Raw genomic sequence first — 18,365 nt, 5'->3', positions numbered from 1 at the left:
AACATGCGATGCGCCTTCGCATACCTGATTTTGATGCAGCGATCGACACCTGTTGGTTCGCCGGTCAGTGGTCGGCCGGGGATTGCGGATATGACGGCACGGAGGCGAAACCACGACAGCCACTCTTTACGGCGTCTTTTTGTCATCATGGGGGGTGAGAATGAGGCTGAGCCAACGCACCAATATGTATATCCCGCTTTTGCGGCTCTTCATTTGCGAAGGAACGTCCATGAAGAGTCCAATGGTGGTTTTCATTGAAGATGATCTGCAGCTCAACATACTTTTTTGCGAAAACTCGTGTTCACAAGTGGAAAAAACGTGGATTGAGAAGGCTCAAATAAATGAAAATCAAGTCTGTACGGTGGGAAAGGTTCTTAACGGGAATATTCTTTCGCCACTTGGGCAAATCATGCAGCCGCTAGAGTCCGTTCTTTCTTCAAACTTGGTAATCGATGTAATTACTCGTGGTTGAAGCAGATATTAATCAAACATCGATGATAGTGATCAAGGCCTGAAACACTGGTCCTATGCTTCTGTAACAGTATTAAGAAACATAACATTATTCAAAACATTCAGGAACCCATAAGTAGCCTGGAATCTGCTTGAAATAGATCCTCTGCTCAGCTCAATCAAGCTTGATAGACCATCAAAATCGAAATCATTCGGTGAAAAGTAGAGTACACGCCAGCGCGGCCCAACTTGCCGATCCTGCAAGGAATTTAACTCAACCGGTATACTCGACCAAGTTACTTTCTGTTACATTCATTATGGCCTGTCCGAGCATGATTTTCTTCCCCTCGCTGTCAAAAACGGCGTAGCTGGCCTGGAGCAACGGGTTTCCTAAACTAGTGAGCCCACCGAGCACACCATTTTCAACACCTATGATCGATGGAATGGAACATTGCCCAGCCGTGGCGGCTGGGGTCATCAAGAGGTCGAGAGGTACGTTGATCTTAGTCGCGTCATTATCGAACCCAAAGACCATGGACATGGAGGCGAGGCTGCAAGGGATATCCCCAAGCAAGACGGAATTCTTATTCGTCCGTGTCTCGACGCCCAGTGCCTGAGCCATTGCTCGGACTGTGTCCGTAGGAAGGTCGAGCTCGGGGTTGCCAGTGTCGAGGAGGGCGGGTAGTGTCTCTTTCAGAAGGTTTGCGGATGATAGTTTGTTGGCCGTTCCATTCTGCCCAGCCCCTTCGGCAAGCGCAACGGAGCTGAAGTTGACGACGAATTGTGGGAATTGTCCCTGGTCATCGGCGAGCAGGGGAACTGCTTGGAGCTCTCCAGTGAATTTGGCCTTGTCTACGCCGCCAAACGCGATGGATCCTGGCGGGCCCCCTGCAGGGTGAGTTAGACCAGGCTGCAAGTGCTCGTAAATGCGTTTCCGAGGTGGTGACTTACTGAAATCGTTGAGGTAAACGCCATATGCGCTTGTCTTGGTGACTCCGGCTTCCTTCATTCGAATTGGGACGTTCGAATACGAGTTGTTAGACGCCTCGTTTCCAACCGGGCCAACTCCAAAGACAGCGAAGGAAGGGACACCGTCAGGTACGAAGCCTTCCTCTTGGAGCGCAAATTGGGCAGCCGGCACGGTTTGATTGTTGTCACCAAGTACGATATCGGCCTTCACATAAGGCCCTTGGTAAGACTCTCCTGTCCCAAAGGTGATATCGAGGCGGTTATCAGTCTCCTCGACACCAGCTGAGGCATTTGGACTGAAGGAGCCCAGGACCAGGCCGAACGAGTTCTGCGTGCAGAGCTGCTGGGGCTTCTTGCAGACGGAGCTTCCGGTCTCTGGTGAGATCAGGTCGCTGCTGCCAGTGTCGATAATCACTTTGACCGTCTGAGGAGGGCTTCCAAGGCCGACATCGACCAGTGGAAGGGGACCGGTCTCGTTGCTACTGAAGTGAGCAATGGGCATTTGGACGATTCCAGTAGTAGGTGCGCCGGCAGACGGAGCAGACAGTGCCTGTGAAACGAGTGTTGACACGAGAAAGAGCGAGCACAGCTTGGAAGCCATAGCGTTGAAGAGCCAACGAAGCTCGGCGGAGGGAATACTTAAATTGTAGGTCTGAAGATATTGTGAATCCAGGTAGTCTCGACACAACAGGTTTCATTAATTGCAAAAACTGGTAATTTACCGGGCAAGGTGATGTTTGCTGGACACTCGAGGATGTTAGTTGGGGATAACTCGAATTTGGTCTGGATGCCAAACCTATATAAATCATTGCTTCTGAGTCCATGCACGAATCTGCACGGTAAGCATCGTAGCCTGCGAATCCAACGAAGTGCACTGCTCGAAGTGAGGACTCACCAAAATAGAACCATTGGACATTAGCCCCGGATCCCACATGCTCCGGGAACGTATGTACAAGGAGAGTCCTACCTTGGCAGTTTAAGTTTCCACCGTCTTGCAATGTCGACGACATGACAACCCTGAAATTTGCTCAGAAGTATGTTTTTTTTTTCTTGGCGGCCTACTATGAGGCTCAATCATTGCTTTTGCGCTTAAGCAAGCTGAAAGCCATCAAAACACGGGTTACCGCATGCTGCTAGCTAGAAGGGGAGTAGGCATGTCGGGATGGGGTTGGATCTCTAACCACGGGCGCACGAGACTTTGGATGATTGAACTAGCATGGATCTTAATTATCGCACAGCTAGCGATGGAAGCCAACAGATCAAAATACTTTCCATCCGACGGGGATTTACCCCTGTCTGAGGAAGTGAGACTACATGATTCAGTAGATATGAAATGAGACTAGGAAAAGAACTCAGTCGGTATCGTGGGTAGAAAAGGTTGGTGTCCCAGGCGTCGCACCCCGACTAGGGACTCGGGCGGACAGGAACCGCGGATCGTGAGACAAGACAACGGAATCCAAAATAGATGCTGCGCGCGGGTAAGTTTCAAATTCTAACGATCGAATCCCATCTGTGCTCTTTCTCGTACGAGGCAGGACGTTGGGGCGCTAGTCCTGCGCATGTGCCCTCTGGCCGTGTGTCCAGTTAGAGGGCACCTCGGAGTGTTGTTCCAGGCAAAAGAGGGGGCTCATTTCATACAAGACGCATCAAATAGTCGGGGCCTCGATTTGAGAACAGGGTGTGGACTACAATGGTTTGTTCGACTCCTTGGGGTGATAAATTTTAAGGCCTGGACATAGGCGGAACTTTTCGCTCTCAGTTGGTGGTACGGCATGACGTTGTTCTTGGTATAGACTATCACTTGTATTGGGCAATGCAATACCCGATGCACGTTGCGCATGTAGCCGAGACGAAGAGCTCATGTTGAATGAGAGAGGGCAAGCGAAAATATGCTCGGGTCGAGTTCAGCTCATAATATTAGCGATCTGCGTCTAAATTATCATTGGTCGCAACGAACTGTCGAGAGCGGTCTACATCGGTGTCGTCTTAAGTCTTTTACTTAAGCCATCCGACAACGAACGAAGCAGAGTTACGCTTGGTAAAGACTCGACTGGACAAACATAATGCATCTTGATTCTGTTGACGTTTAAGACATAGTTCCACTCACTGGCCCGTAGGATGCTTCGTAACCTTTCCGCCTCGGCACGGTACTTGCCTTCATTGCATGTCCTGTCGTTACCCCCTACAAAGAATACGGCTTCCGCTCTATCCTGCAAGAAGTCATTGCTTTGAGTGCATTGGACAAAGAGCAGCTCTAGATGTCTGCAAGCACCATTCCTCCAATCTGGCATGAATCACAACAACCACTGGCACAATCTAAATTCGTCTGAAAAACGTTGGAACGCAGAGAGATCGGCTGACATGCACTCACGAATTCCCATCATAGGTCTTGTTCTACCATTCATAGTTGGGTGTACTGCCAAAGTGCCTGTCAAAGAGACAGGCTGCTTTCCGATGGCAGACCCCAGCAGGCACATAGCCCGTCCCAGTTGGTCCGATATTGGCGATCAAATTGCGGGAGACGCTGGGATCAGCCACATCTGCCAACAAGTTTCCGACGATACAACTTGGAATATAGGCTCAGGCTCCGCGGTAAGACGATTCAGACAGGGAACAGGGCTTCGAAGGAGACTGGTGTATATTGATGCTCTTTAGGTTCGAAAATGCGAATACCTCGCGGGTAACCATATCGACCTGGTTCTCACCAGCCTCAAAGGCCCACGTCCCACCTTCCAAACTTGCCTCTCGCTCATGAACCAAGTAAGGACTGTTTCGATCTACACGAGGATTTTCGACTAACAAACACTATTTTTTCAGATCAGAACTGAATGCAAGTGGGGTGGAGACGTGGTATTAAATTCCCATGTTGTTGAAAATGAGCAGGTTCAGGTCCAGGTGACCGTCAACCTCGGTCGCGGCGGATGTTGACATACCTCGTTGTGTTAACAGGTTTGACCCATTGCCATGGGTGATTCATCGTATTATGGCGAGACTTGCCTAGGAGTTTATCCCGGTGTCCTTTTTTGGTGCCTTTAGTTGCCAGTCGACTCGATAGCCATTGGGGTGGGGTGAGAATTGAATTACACATACAAGACATAGCGCGATAGGTCCTGTGGTACACCTTGCCTCATGATCACGCGCTAGATCGCATTGAAAAGATGCCGACAGTAAAGGTTTGTCTTCACTGTAGTAACTGCATCGTTGCCCGGTGGATTCGAGTATGGGCGTTCCCGTCATGCGATACGCCTCCCTCCCGGCGCGGCAATGCATCGACCTTGCCCGATGATGCAGTGGTGGGCGTGGGCCTGGAGCAGCTGGGCGGGCCCGACTTCGTGGACGTTTTGGGTGAGGTCAAGGCGTTTCGTTTCTGCTGGAGACGGGAATATGGACCTTCTCGCGGTCCTCTACGATGCGACGGCGCGGGCGGTCTTTAGGGACTCCCTGACGGACGGCGGCACACTTGAGGGTGAACCTTGCGAAGGCTCTGCGGGCCCGGCCCGATGGACAAGGTTGATGTCCGGAGCTGGCAGCAATTGCGCCGTCGATCGCGCCGGTGCCGAGAGACGACGCGATTTTCCGGTCCTAGGATGAGAAGGATAGTGTCGGTGGTGCTAACCCCCTCGGAACTCAGCGTCGGATGACCCCTCCGATGGTACAAGTCGATAGCCGAAGAGAGTTCAAGTTAGATTTATGGGCCGCTCGTATTCATGTAGCTGGGGGTTCGTGCTGGGCCACAACGGCGGCAATGTTATGGAAGGTGTTACAGCCGACACTAGACCAAAGACGGAAGGGGTTTGCGAGAAGATTTGCTCCATCACACGGCCCAGCCCATAGAGAGGGCACCAGCCCCAACGCGCTGCATGACTTGTCTCTTGGATCCGTCGCTCTTGAGCGAGACGCCTCATTCACGACGTTCGGCAAAGACATGGCTTGGAATCCATTCTGACGCAGGAACGTGGCAGGTAGTCCACTTGAAAAAGAATAGCCAGTTTCTGTCTGTGCTCCGATTTGGCATCTCGGTGTTGCCGTCCCCGACGCCACGGGCCCGGTGCGAAACTAAGTAGGACCTAAGCGATCAACAGACAAGCGTTGCAGACACTCAACTCCTCTTTCATTTTCGTGTTCCCGTTCTGTAAGGAGAACTGGTCGGAGTCGCGCTAGCGACCGAGCCTCTCCGAAAGGGGGGGGTTGAGGTAGGATCGGCATGTTATTCCTCTACCACGACACGTGCACGAGTCTAACGTCTGGGGCGTGGAGTTCTTCTTTTCCGAGGCATCGCAACGGGATCGGCATCAGATCTACACTTTCCAAATCATTTAGCACTAGAATTGTAATTAGTCTATCATTGATCTATGCTTACAAGTCACCCCGCATTAGCGTAAACAATGTCAATCGCCGAGCATATATTTCCAAGTCGTCCTGCTATAGTCGTAAGAGAGACTATGTATTCTCCTTCGTAGACATCGCAGGCCCAGATGCTCCCAGCCTTTTCGTAAGTCGACCTCTTACCGCGTCAAGAAGATGAGGTCCGCACCCATCGCCATTGCCCTCGCTGGCCTCGCTGGCTCAGTCGTTGCTGCTCCACCTGCTCCTCAGGTCACACCTGCACCTTCGCTCTCGGGTCTTGAAGAGAGGGGTCTCATAGGTGGCCTTCTTGGTGGGGTCCTGGGCCCTGTCTTTTCTGATATTAATTCTGCTGTCAGCGCCGGGAACCTGGGCGCCCTCACTTCTGCCTTGAACAAAGTCACAGCTACAGCCACCCCTACCGATGTATCTCAGGCCAGCGCCACCCTTGCAGCCATTCAATCAGCTTCTCCTTCCAGTCTCTTTGAATACGCCGCTGCACTTGCTGCCAACGGTCTTGTCGTCGGCAACATCAACTCACTCCTTACCAGCACTCTCGGCCAGTTCACTGCTGCCAACAGTCTCACCAACAGCAACCCCAACCCACCGGCACCCGTCTACCCTAAGAAGGGCGCGTGCGACGCACCTTACTCCCTCTCTGAGACTGCCTTGCGCCAGGCCATCCATATTCCATCCACTTTCACCTACGGAGAGAAGCCCCCAGTCATTTTGTTTCCCGGCACTGGCAACACTGGTTACCAGACCTTTTCCGGAAATCTAATTCCCCTCTTGACCGGTGTCAGCTACGCAGACCCCGTCTGGGTCAACGTCCCCGGACAGCTGCTCAACGACGCCCAGCGCAACGCCGAGTATGCCGCGTACGCTATCAACTACATTGCCTCACTGACTTCTCGCAACGTCTCCATGATCGCCTGGTCCCAAGGGAACATCGATTCTCAGTGGGCATACAAGTACTGGCCGTCGACCCGTAATGTGACCAGTGACCACGTCGCCATCTCCCCCGATTACAAGGGCACGGTTATCGCCGACTTTGCCGACTTGACCGGCCTTACCAACGACCCATCTGTCCTCCAGCAAGAGTATTTCTCCAAATTCATCACCACCCTGCGCGCCAACGGCGGTGACAGCGGCTACGTCCCCACTACCGTCCTGTACTCTGGTTTCTTCGACGAGGTTGTCCAGCCACAGTCAGGCACAGGTGCATCAGCGTACTTGCTCGACGCTCGTGGCGTCGGCATCACCAACAACGAGGTTCAGCTGGTATGCCCCGGCGGCGTGGCCGGCTCCCTTTACACGCACGAAGGCATGCTCTACAATCCCATCACTTTCGCCCTCATCCAGGATGCTCTGACCCACGCCGGCCCTGGGCAAACCAGCCGTGTCGACCTGACCACCCTGTGCAAGCAATACCTCGCCACTGGTCTTAACCTCGGCAACTTCCTCGCTACTGAGAATGCTGTCGTGATCGCTCTTCTCTCCCTCCTCCTTTACACGCCCAAGCTGGCTGTTGAGCCCCCTATTTCGGCCTACGCCACTGCTACAAGCATTTGTGCGACCTCTGCAAAATTAATTTAATGTGATTATGCAATTATTCGACTTAGAATAGTTATAATGTTAATCAAAAACATTGGAGATAATCCAGTTTGAAGTTGCATGTCACTGCAAATGTAAAACACACATAGTTGGGATAGAATATGACTTCATGGATTCCAGCCCTTACTTATCCATTTTGACACTAAAGAGCTGATTCCTTATGTGCTTGACGTCTTGTGTAGCTTTAGCAAGGACACGTCGAGATAGGAGAATTCACACTGTTGGTCGGTTGACAGCATGACCACCACCGATAATCAGTCTTGATAGCTTCAAAGATTTGTGACTGTGGAAATCATCCTCACTCTGTGAGCTATGCCAAATTTACTAGAAAGACCCTCGTCATTCTGACTCCGTTTGAAAGCAAGCTGGCTGTCACGAAAGGGATCAGAGACATAGCAGCTGGCCTCAAGTACGTCAATTCAAGTTAATTGGGCGCTATCTCTTTAAGCAAAAAGGAAGGCACCCAGAGGAACTGTAGGGGGGCTTAGTCAGGCGCCAATGTACGCACGCTGCATTGCACTCTCACTGGCGGCATCAGGGTGTTGCTGCTGCCACTCAGCTTCTTCCTCGAGCATCCTCATGCCGTTTCGCTTCTCCCACTCTAGTAGGACCGAGAGCAACGCAAAATGGCCATTTACTTTGGCCAAATGAATGGCTCCACCAAGACCAGGGGTGCCACTCCGACCACCAGCCTTCAGCAAAAACTCAGCCATGTCTAGGAATCCAAGCCAGGCGGCAACATCAAGCACCCGCGTCCGATCCGTCCGACCTTCGTACTTGCCGCTTAAAGCGTTTACGTCAGCGCCGTGGTCGAGCAGGAACTCTACCAAAGACAAGGATCCACTCATTGCGGCGAACTGAAGGGCAGTCTTGCCACCATTTTCGCCGGGTGGCTCATTGACATTAGCTCCATGCACTCTGATGAGAGACTCGATGAATTGGAACGAGCTACCGTGTCGGCAAGCGGCCTGCAAGGCTGTCAAACCCCCATCGTCACCTGCTGGTGCATGGACATCTGCCCCACGGCGAATGAGCTCTTCAGCTAGTCTCTCACGGCCGCCGAAGATGGCCTCTATGAGCGGCATCGATATGTAGACTACACGGCGTTGCTCATTCAAACTTGCCCCCGCATCTACGACCCGGAGAATAATGTCGTCTTCCGCTCCGGCACGTATCAATTGACATACCAGGGGGTTCCATGTCTCGGGTTGTGGCCGTGTTCTGTGTCGGACCGGAGCACCGGCCTCAAAAAGATGGGTGAAGATGTCCAAATAGTCTGAATAAGGGCCGGCCGCCTGCGAGAAGCCTCGGTGCAACGACGCCTCCAAAACTGAAAGTCCCTCTGAGATATGCTGGTAGTCTGCGCCTTCGCGAAGTAAGAGGTGCACGATCTTGGACCTATCGCGAGACTCGCTGAGCAGTGCGTCATGCAACATGGTGTTCCCAGACTGCACGGCCGCCCGAGAATGAACACGGAGTCCCTTGCTAAGAAGGAATTCCACGACTGCCAAGCTGCATTGAGCACGGATGCTAAGTTGGAGTAGATCCATATCGTTCTCGTGATAGTCAAGATTTGCGTCGACTAATCCGTCCAACAGCAGGACATCACATGGGTGATATGCCACATTGGTGCATTGCAAGGGCCAGGTCTCCGGGCAATAGCACAAAGCCGCCTCGATTATCTCTTTATCGATTCTGGCGCCAACTCTGTGCACCATTGCAGCCGTTCGAACAAATGCGATTGTCTTGATACGCCGCTTTTCGACGGTAAAAAACCTCGACTGCTCGTCCAGACTAAGCCAGCTCGAGACGGGCGTGAGTAAGTCATTGCGACAGAGCATGGGAATATTCACCGTACCGTTCGCAACAACGGCGTCCGAGTCAATCGTGTGACTGAATAGGAGATGTCGGCGCAAGTTTTCGAGCCGACGGAGTTCTCTGCCCTCGACATCCCAGTATTTGGTCTGGGGATCCTCCACGTGGCATATTTCGTAGAGAGGAGCCGACTCCAGGAATAGATCCAAATCGCTAGTCTCCCTGAGCAAATTCAAGGTCTCCAGACTCCCAGCTGCCGCTGCAACAATCATTGGATTCCATGATAAATCTCCCTTGCGATAGGGTTCTTGGTTGTGCGACAGGAGTCCAGTTCCAGGGTCTACTCCCAGTTCTATCAGGGCCGATACAGTCTGTGTATCGTTCAGGCTAGCGGCAAACAACAAGCATTCCTGCATAGTTGCGCGTATCTCGGAGGCATCGTTCTGTTTGCGTGACTGAAGATAATCCAGCAGACCTCGGGCTCCTCCCAGCGCTGCCGTGAACACGCCCGCGTTGTTTACAAACGTTCTGTGCTGGTCGCTGTACCGTAGGACCACAGAATAAAGTTTTCTTCGCTTGTTCGGCGGGCTAATCATGACCAGTTCATCCATTGTAATTGCTGAAGGGTTACGAATCGCAACCTTGGGGCGGCCATCATCGCAACACCGTGCTGGGATGATTGGTAACAGTATGCCGCCTTTTACGAGGAGCTGAATGTAGTCGACGATGTTGTAACCGTCTTTGACTTCCTCGGGATCCCAGGCATAGACTTGGCGCATGACGAGAGATATCCTCCGTATGGCGCTATCGGACTCAAAATGGGTCTCATGATGACAATATCCGAGAGCGTCGACGAGAGTCTCCATGATTGCTGTATCCCGACGAGCTGCCGCTGTGAAAAATAGTTGCTCAATGCATTGGGCGTCGCGTCGGTCACCGTGCGATCGTTCATATGACGACGCTGAAGACTTCAACGCACGCTTGGCAACGTCCAGCATGCCATCCACCCTGGATCCGAATCTCACCGCAATCTCGAGAAATTGTACCCCGTCAGCAGTCATAGGGCTGTTCTTTCTCACTGTGTCCTGGATTTCGAACAGCATGCGTGCAGCGGTCGATCGCCTGAGATACGTGGCTGCTTGGCACAAATCTTCATACGCTGCGCAGACTGTTGGTGACTTGATGGAGAAGAATATTCTCAGCATCGTGACGTCGGCAGATACTCCCAGCCAATGTAGGAACCAGCTGTTATCGTCGGTTGTCCAGTCTATCCATAATTTGTTCGACAGCTGAAAAGTGACACGTGCAAGGACGTCCAGGGACGGATTGCTGCCAAATATCCGGGGTCCGGGCGTCCAAGTCCATTCAGCTGGCATATCGATGATCAGAGGGTGTGATTTTGCTGCTTTGATGAAACTGGTTAGTTCTGATTTATGTGCTTAACCTTCACCATTCCTAGTTTAACTTACCAAGTTCCAGCAATTCTGACATGAATCGATTGAATGGGATGTTGCTGCGCAGTTGCCGGAATCGTGAAGTACCATCGTGAGTCGGGTCGAGATGCGCGGCCTCGACGTCCCAGCTGAATGAATCAACTTGGCAGATGCTTGAAATACTCTGAGGCGATGCCGAAACGACGTGCTCTGTATCCGAACGAAGTCCTGTAGGAGGTTCGATGACAGCTAGTTGCCCCGGCGGTGAGCTAGGAGGGGTCCTGATAACCACACCGACCGGTAGCTCAGCTGTTCCTGTCATCCTAGTTCAGCAGCCAACTCTGGAAGTTCTGAGATGGAGGAGATCAAGAGTATAAGCTTACTACTTTGATAGCAGAGTCGGTCCAGCTTTCGGTTCCTGAGGACGTCCTTCCGAACTTTCCTTGCCGTCATGGGAATATTGTTCCACAACACCTCACTCCCTTTGCCTTGTCTCTTCCGATTTGAGACGTGAATTCCTATGGAATACCAATCTTCCTTCTTCAGATTCTTTCTAAGCTTCAAAAGCTCTCGAAGGGCAATTTCGTAGTCGTGTAACCTAGTAGGGTCAGAGCCTGATATGACTGGACTCCTCACATAAATGGTAAAGATCGTTAAACACCAACCTTAGTACCGGGAATTTATGTTCACTCTCCATGGCATATTTCACCTGGCTCAGGGTTTTGTTCTCAATTATGTATAAGCGATGAAGTATATCCTTGTGCTGAAGCCACAGGCTTTCAAGAGTTGTGACGCTTGGCTCGGCAGATGACGGTGGACTCATGATTCCATGTAGTAAGGCTCAGCCTTCAACAACGTAGAGGCTCGATCTTGAAAGGTCACTCTTGGAGTTAGAATTGGCATTTATAAATCATGGAATAGGATATGTAAGTTTTCAACATGTAGGACTCGAGTAAGGTACAGTGAGAACGCAAGAGTCAGGCATTGGAAGTTGTCTCAACGGGAGGGCGGACTGCAATTTTATACATGAAAGCATTCTTGGCAGACATTCAAACAACACAATGAATGCGAACCATGCAGGCTACGTTCTTGGGCGGCATCCGAAGCTGGCCTAGTCCAGGACAACACATATGCAGCGGACCAAAATCTGACCAGTCACAGCCTGAAGACCATATTGTGTAACGGCGCAAAGAATGCCCAAAGGCTTGGACGATCACATTATAAGATTATTGGTCCGTGTTAACAGATACAAGCTTTTGTATGAAGGTAGTGCCACCGTGTTCGGAGGAAGCAACTTGTTCAAGTGACGCTGACCCGTCCATGACATGAAGTGGCAAAGCTACAGCTAGGTACCAACCTTCCCAAAGCGGGTTTTTCTCTCACTGGCAGCAAAAGAGTAGACTACCTAATCCAACCCTGGTATTTGTGGGAGCTATGCAACGCAAGGTTGATCGCTAAGACTCCTCTTCCCGCACACCCGAGCCGAGTATTATGACATATGCTGCTGACGCTGCCACGTCGATCCCTGGTCAACTGCAGCTAACCATTCTCTGGAGGCCTTCATTGGCCTCAAAATCGTGTACTAATGCACGGGTGCCTCAGGGGCTGTGCGCCGTCTACAAGGCTCGCCATCTTCCGGGTTCTGTCCACAATCTGGAGGTGGACACTGGCTCTGTGATTCCGTGTACGCTGTAAGGCATTGCGGAGATGGGGCTGATCACTTTTCAAAATTTCCATATTCGGAAATGAACGTGATGGGCGTCAGGTCGCGAGGTCTGCGGGAACCAAGCCACAACTGAGGCTCTTGCATGCCGAATCACCGTAGCCCTCCGATGGCCGCATCGTCAATCCCGCCCCATCGCCTCGAGACCTTCACCTTAACCTCGGTCCTCTTCAAGGTGGTGTTGCAGGGTCTCAGTGGCTTGCAATAAGAGGCATACCCAGAATCTGGAGCTTCTGATTGGCCCTCAAGGTCATCGTTTATGAACATTGCATGCCATCACTTCCTTGCAGAGTCATTGGGACTCTTGTCTCAGCCGAACTTTCACGGCCGCAGCCCATTGTGGCTGATAATATCAAAATCCAAAATCTAGGTGCTCCCCTTCGCTATTTTCTGTTGTTCAATTTGGTTCGACTGTTTGGGATAAACCCATAAAAGGTCATTGCAATCCGATTCTCGCCTCTGTTACTGCCTTCACCGTTCGTCTCTTTTATAAGCATACTCCAACTAAGCCAGACACAACTCTACCATTTAACCATAAGGAGATACATCGAGTTTCCACTTACAACAACGCAAAAATGGCCTTGAATCAAAGCATGGAGGCATACCTTTCACTGGTCACCGTGTTGATCATGTGCATTCCCGGGGTTGCGTTCCTTATCCGAAGATGGCGGAACAGACGGGCCAAACAGACGCGGAGATCGGAATTACTACCAATTTCTGAGCAGCGTATCTGGTCAGCTGTATGTCTCGACAGTACAAAATTTCGCGTGCCCACTGCACCACGCCACCCCTGTTGTGCACGGGGGGAGCCACATTTTGCGCCTCAAACCCTGGCTTCTTCTCGTTCCAACCCACATATTGATTCAATTGAGCTGGTGGGTGATCCATAACATTGTACTACCTAAATCGGAATTACTGACATTTTTATGGTACTCTGACAGGATAGCACCACTATATCTCTGCCACCGAGTGCCCACGTGCGGCCTGAGCGTCCTGCGACGACACCGTGAGTGGCAGCCATCGTTTAACGTTATGGGCAATAGTGTATGACCCGCACGGCCGCGAGGTGGTCGTCAGTTCTTAGGACTTGATCAGTGCCAAGTCTTCATCCGCGTGGGATTTTCTGAAAACATTGAGCATGCGACTGAGCTCTAGACGTCTGGTCAATAAATACTTTATTTGAGAATGGTACTAGACTTTCTCACTATGCAAAATAGAAGTTGGCAGACATTCAGCAAGTACGTGCTGCATGTTGGTTTCGATCTCAAACAAGAGACGAGATTCTTGTGTGGGTTGTCTTGATTGCTGTTGTCATTCTCAAATGACGTCCTCAGCTTTGTCGTCAACAAAGTCAGGGTTAGGAGACTTAGTAGCAGGGATCAGCTCGAGGGAGATACGTGGCCCGTGCTGGCTCAGGGGCGACCCTGGCAAATCATGATTGGCGCAGGGCAGGTGCTCGAGCTCCGCTTTTGCCGTGCTGGTGGGCGGCAACAATGGCACCCAGCCTTTTGGAGCTCTGGCGCCCTGGCCGACGTGCTTTTTGGGGGGAATCAAGAGGACAATCAGCCGAGTTTTCCCACGACTAGAGCCCATCATTGCCGCGACGCAACGACTGTGTGACGGCCGACGGCTCAAGGTGTTTGATACCACGCAGTTCTCATCTCTTTCGACCCCATCGAGACGGCAATCCGCCCGATTCCCCACGCGACGAGTCACCGCGACCGCCAACGAGTCGTTGCGTGTCGTGGCCCGACTGACGTACCTGCGTCTCGTCATACTGCGTCCAAAAGCCACGAAGCTGTCACAGCATCTTGCATGCTGCTTGACAGTCCGACATCAGCCGAACCCCTGTCCCACGGCTCAAATGCGATTGCGAACAAGGACAATCTCCCACTCGACGTGAGGAGAAACCCGTCACAACTCAGGAGCCATCGCTGTGAGACTCGAGGAGGGCGACGGAATAGCCTCCTTCGACAAACACCTCCCTGGGTAGCTCTCCCAGCGTGCTGGTCGTCGGACCAACCGCGCCCCTCGCATGAACCTACCTTCCTACCTCCTCGCGAACGGGAACCACGTCAACGGAGTTGTGCTGGGAAGCCCACGCACTCCAAACTTCATACCCAGTCGCCCAACGGGAGATATGGCCGGCGCAATGAACCCTGGCGGTCAGGGAGGCAGCCCCGGCGGGCTCAACAATGGCAACCCATCGGGCGCACAGCCCCAGGCCACCGAGTATACGCTGCAAGGTGTAATGCGCTTCCTCCAGACCGAATGGCACCGCCATGAGCGCGACAGGAACTCCTGGGAGATCGAGAAGCAGGAGATGAAGGGTCGCATCGCGAACCTTGAAGGCGCTGCGAGACGTGCTGATGCAACACAGAAGGCCTTGAAGAAGTATGTGGCCATACTCGAGTCTAAAGTTAAGGACCAGGCTGCACAACTCAAGGCCGCTGCCGGTGGGAAGGAAGTGGAAGACCAGAGCGCCAAGCCGAAGAAGTTGGACCGTGAAGAGTTGATACAGGCAAAACTGCGGTGTAAGTTTGGCGACGCCTCCTTTCCCAAGTTATCGACGTTCGAACTGACACGATGTACAGCTGCGTCCGAGAAGGTTCCTGGCGCGTCCCAGGATCTGGGTGTGGATCTCGAGCGCATAGACGACGACGAATCGCAGCGATCCGAACTCAAGACCTTCCTCGATCAGTGCCAAGCCGAGTTCACCTACCTAATGATCACACCTGCAAACCCCATGCCTCCACGCGAATCGCCCCCGCTGCCAATCCTAGAGGACCTGCGAGAAGGCGAGGGCTACGGGCTGCCCAACAACCAGCAGCAGATGGACCCCGTGTATCGTCAGGCTCAAAACAACTTGCGCGAAGTTCTGGGAAGGCAGCCGGCTGCTATGAGCAACCATGTGCAACCAATGCAGCAACAATCTGGTGGCCAGCTGTCGGTAAAGAATCCCGATATCCAGCAGCCCCAGCCAGCAGCTGTCGCACAGCCAATGGTGAGGTCTGCGGAAGGCCAACAGGGCTACGATAGCACTCCGGACTGGCCCGGATCTGCGTCAGTCACCAGCCGGATGATTGACGAGGTACCCCCAGAATCGAACCAAGGTCCCAAGCCTCCTGTTCAGTCCGAGAGAGTCGGCTTCGATGGGGCGAAACCAGATGCGATAGACCCTGATGGATGGGATTTCAACGACTCATCGTTCCCAGACCCTGCCGGTCATGCCCAGCCGTCTACCTCAAATCGACCCGATACCGATGTTTTCCCGACCGCCGACAACCTACCCAAATCGCCGAACCGAGGACCATTGGCGCACCGAAGGAAGAGCTCACTGTCAAGACGAAGGAGCGGGGAGCAAGAGATGTCACTGAACGCTTTGGCTCAGAAAGTGGAGAGCGGCAACTTTAAGCTTCGCTTCGGACTTCGCGGCCACCTGAACACAGTACGGACCCTCATTTTCTCGGGCGGCGGAAGCCCTGGCGAGCCCGAAATCTGCACGGCGGGCGACGATGGCCTGATCAAGCGGTTCCACATTCCCCGAGGCAGTCCGCATTCATACAATGCAGCTTCAGCAGTCTCCGACTTGGATGTACAAGCTGATTTCACGCACCGTGGCCATAATGGTGCTGTTCTTTGCTTGTCGTCATGGTCGCCGTCGCCCAACTTTTCCACAGGCGGTCGAGCACAAGGAGACGGATGGATTTTCTCGGGCGGCCAAGATTCTACCATCAGGGTCTGGGAACGCGGACGAGTGGACCCGAAGGCCACCCTCGACGGCCATACAGATGCCGTGTGGACAATCTGTGTTCTGCCTGCGACGCTAGGCGCTGTGTTCGGTCAACAAAACCCCTACGGGACCCCAGACCGTATACTTGTCGCATCTGGTGCGGCCGATGGTACGGTCCGCCTTTGGGCTGTCAGCCAACCACCGCAACTGACCAGCCCACAACCACCTCCGGCCTCAGCTGGCCGAAGAGCTGGTGGAAGTGGGCGAGTCCGCGGCAATAGCATGAGTTCCGGATCCGCATTCCCCAGCAGTCCCCAACCAACAATGGCAACCAACAGCCCATTCCATCACACCCTTGTGCACACCATTTCTCGGCCCAATTCTACGGCGTCGCCAACCTGCATAACAGCACTGAGTGCTTCTGGTGAAAACTTTGTTGTCAGCTACTCGGATGCTGCCATTGTTGTTTATGATACCCGAACAGGCGAAGAGATCGGCAGCATGGCGAGCTTAGAGACATATGATGGATCGATCAACACGAGTGTCAACACTGTTGTCGCTACTACCTCGGGTCTTGACCAGGGTCAACATCAATCAGGCCATGGCGGCAATGAGGAGGACTCTAACTCGGGCGGCGGGGGACCGACTGGCGGTGGAAGGCAGATGGCGGGCAGCGGTGTCGAAGGTGTCATAATTTCTGGCCACGAGGACCAATATATTCGGTTCTTCGATGCCAACAGCGGTAAGTCGGACACCATCATAGCACATCTATGGCCCTCTTTTCGAGAGGTTACTAATGACAACCGTGTCACAGGCCAATGTACATACAACATGGTCGCCCACCCTGCATCTATTTCTGCCCTGTCGCTGTCACCCGACGGCCGCGAGCTCGTCTCGGCCGGCCACGACGCCTCCCTGCGGTTCTGGTCCCTCGAGAAGCGCAGCTGCACGCAGGAGATCACGTCCCACCGCATCATGCGGGGCGAGGGCGCGTGCGCGGTGGTGTGGAGCCAGGACGGCCGGTGGGTCGTGAGCGGCGGGGGCGACGGCGTGGTCAAGGTGTTTGCCAGGTAGGGACTGGCCGGCACGCCCCGCTTCGCTGTCTTTGATGATGATGATGAGGAAGAACACTCGCCGCCCCCGCCCACGCCGCCGAAGCACGGCCCCAGGGGCGGGAGGAGGAATAGTAGTGGGAGTATGAGTAGGGAGATGCGGTCGTTTGTTGCTAGTTGTGAGGGGCTGGGGATCTTCTGAGTGGGAAGAGGTAACTCGACGACGTCGAGCATCTGGCTAGCGAAACCAAGAGCCCTACATCCGTGGCGTCTTCTAGCTTGTGTATCTTGGGTTGATTGGGGATGAAGACCTGGAACAACAGAGTTCTGGGGTCGGAGGAAGAGACGTGTGGCATGGTATATGGGATGGAAGGGGGAACCGACCGACTCCAAGACAAAACAGACCGACAGACTTGACTGTACGAGAACGTGTATACGGAAAGAAGAAAGAAAGATGGGAGAAAAGATTTGTCCCGGTCTGGCATAACATAATTATCGTCCTTGGAGAAAGCATGTCGCGGCGTGGGGAGATGGTTTTCTAAAGGACGAATTTGATCATATTTTCCTCCGTGCTGCTTGGTCTTCTATATTTGTGGTACTGGCTTGATCGGGTGACATGGTCCTTCTGTTTTTCCGCTTAGGAATTGAGCTGCTTGACGGCATCGAAGAGACACGGGCTCGCTGGTAAACACCCAAGCATCCTGATGATGTTCCTTCCACAAGTCAAGAGCAGAATTCCTCGCCTATAAGTGGTGAAATGTTCACGGTGGTGTATAACTAACTGGTTTGTCATTTCGTGGTAGAGAACGGCTGAGGTTAAGTACCTAGGTACTTAGGTATAAAGTGAAGTGGCCATCCGGATGAACATAGCCCTGCCAGACTTTTGAGTAAGCCTGTATAAGGAACTAGACTGTCAAAACCCTCAGTCTTGAATAAGAGATTTCAAGGAAATAACTCATCAAGGAGTAACGGTCTCCTAAGTGATATGGATAGCCTACAAAATACAGCTGAACAACCCTCTTTGACTTCTATAAACCCTGAGAGATTGAGATGACACAGGGTGAGGTACAATTAGAAGGACCAACGATTGACATCTGAGTAGGACCATATCACCACCACTTGATATCATTGTAGACAGTCACTTGTGTCAACTGGTTGGTTTCTCACCGCTTTGTCTGTCATGCCAAATGAATTCGTCCTATGCCAGTATTTGATAAACCGTCCTGACATTT

General features: G+C 52.6%; 4 protein-coding genes across 4 annotated transcripts; 2 read left to right on the top strand and 2 right to left on the bottom strand.

The window, feature by feature from the left end:
* Positions 1 to 724: 724 nt before the first annotated feature.
* INS49_013380 (uncharacterized protein) lies at positions 725 to 1,921 on the bottom strand (the record flags this gene model as incomplete). The annotated part of the gene is made up of 2 exons (XM_043174079.1): positions 725 to 1,338; positions 1,402 to 1,921. The coding sequence occupies 2 exons, from the start codon at positions 1,919 to 1,921 to the stop codon at positions 725 to 727; spliced, it is 1,134 nt and encodes a 377-aa protein (XP_043021024.1).
* Positions 1,922 to 5,940: 4,019 nt separating this feature from the next.
* Positions 5,941 to 7,359, top strand: INS49_013379 (uncharacterized protein; the record flags this gene model as incomplete). The annotated part of the gene is made up of 1 exon (XM_043174078.1): positions 5,941 to 7,359. One exon carries the CDS (start codon positions 5,941 to 5,943, stop codon positions 7,357 to 7,359), a length of 1,419 nt encoding a protein of 472 aa, XP_043021023.1.
* A 506-nt stretch (positions 7,360 to 7,865) lies between these two features.
* Positions 7,866 to 10,397, bottom strand: INS49_013378 (uncharacterized protein; the record flags this gene model as incomplete). Its single annotated transcript, XM_043174077.1, has 1 exon — positions 7,866 to 10,397. One exon carries the CDS (start codon positions 10,395 to 10,397, stop codon positions 7,866 to 7,868), a length of 2,532 nt encoding a protein of 843 aa, XP_043021022.1.
* Positions 10,398 to 14,383: 3,986 nt separating this feature from the next.
* INS49_013377 (uncharacterized protein) lies at positions 14,384 to 17,155 on the top strand (the record flags this gene model as incomplete). The annotated part of the gene is made up of 3 exons (XM_043174076.1): positions 14,384 to 14,882; positions 14,943 to 16,823; positions 16,896 to 17,155. 3 exons carry the CDS (start codon positions 14,384 to 14,386, stop codon positions 17,153 to 17,155), a joined length of 2,640 nt encoding a protein of 879 aa, XP_043021021.1.
* Positions 17,156 to 18,365: the final 1,210 nt, after the last annotated feature.

The sequence above is a fragment of the Diaporthe citri genome (genome assembly GCF_014595645.1).
Source record: "Diaporthe citri strain NFHF-8-4 chromosome Unknown scaffold_7, whole genome shotgun sequence".
Taxonomy (NCBI): Eukaryota; Fungi; Ascomycota; class Sordariomycetes; order Diaporthales; family Diaporthaceae; genus Diaporthe; species Diaporthe citri.
The sequence above is the reverse complement of the archived record's forward strand: the minus strand, read 5'-3'. Positions and strand labels throughout refer to the sequence as shown.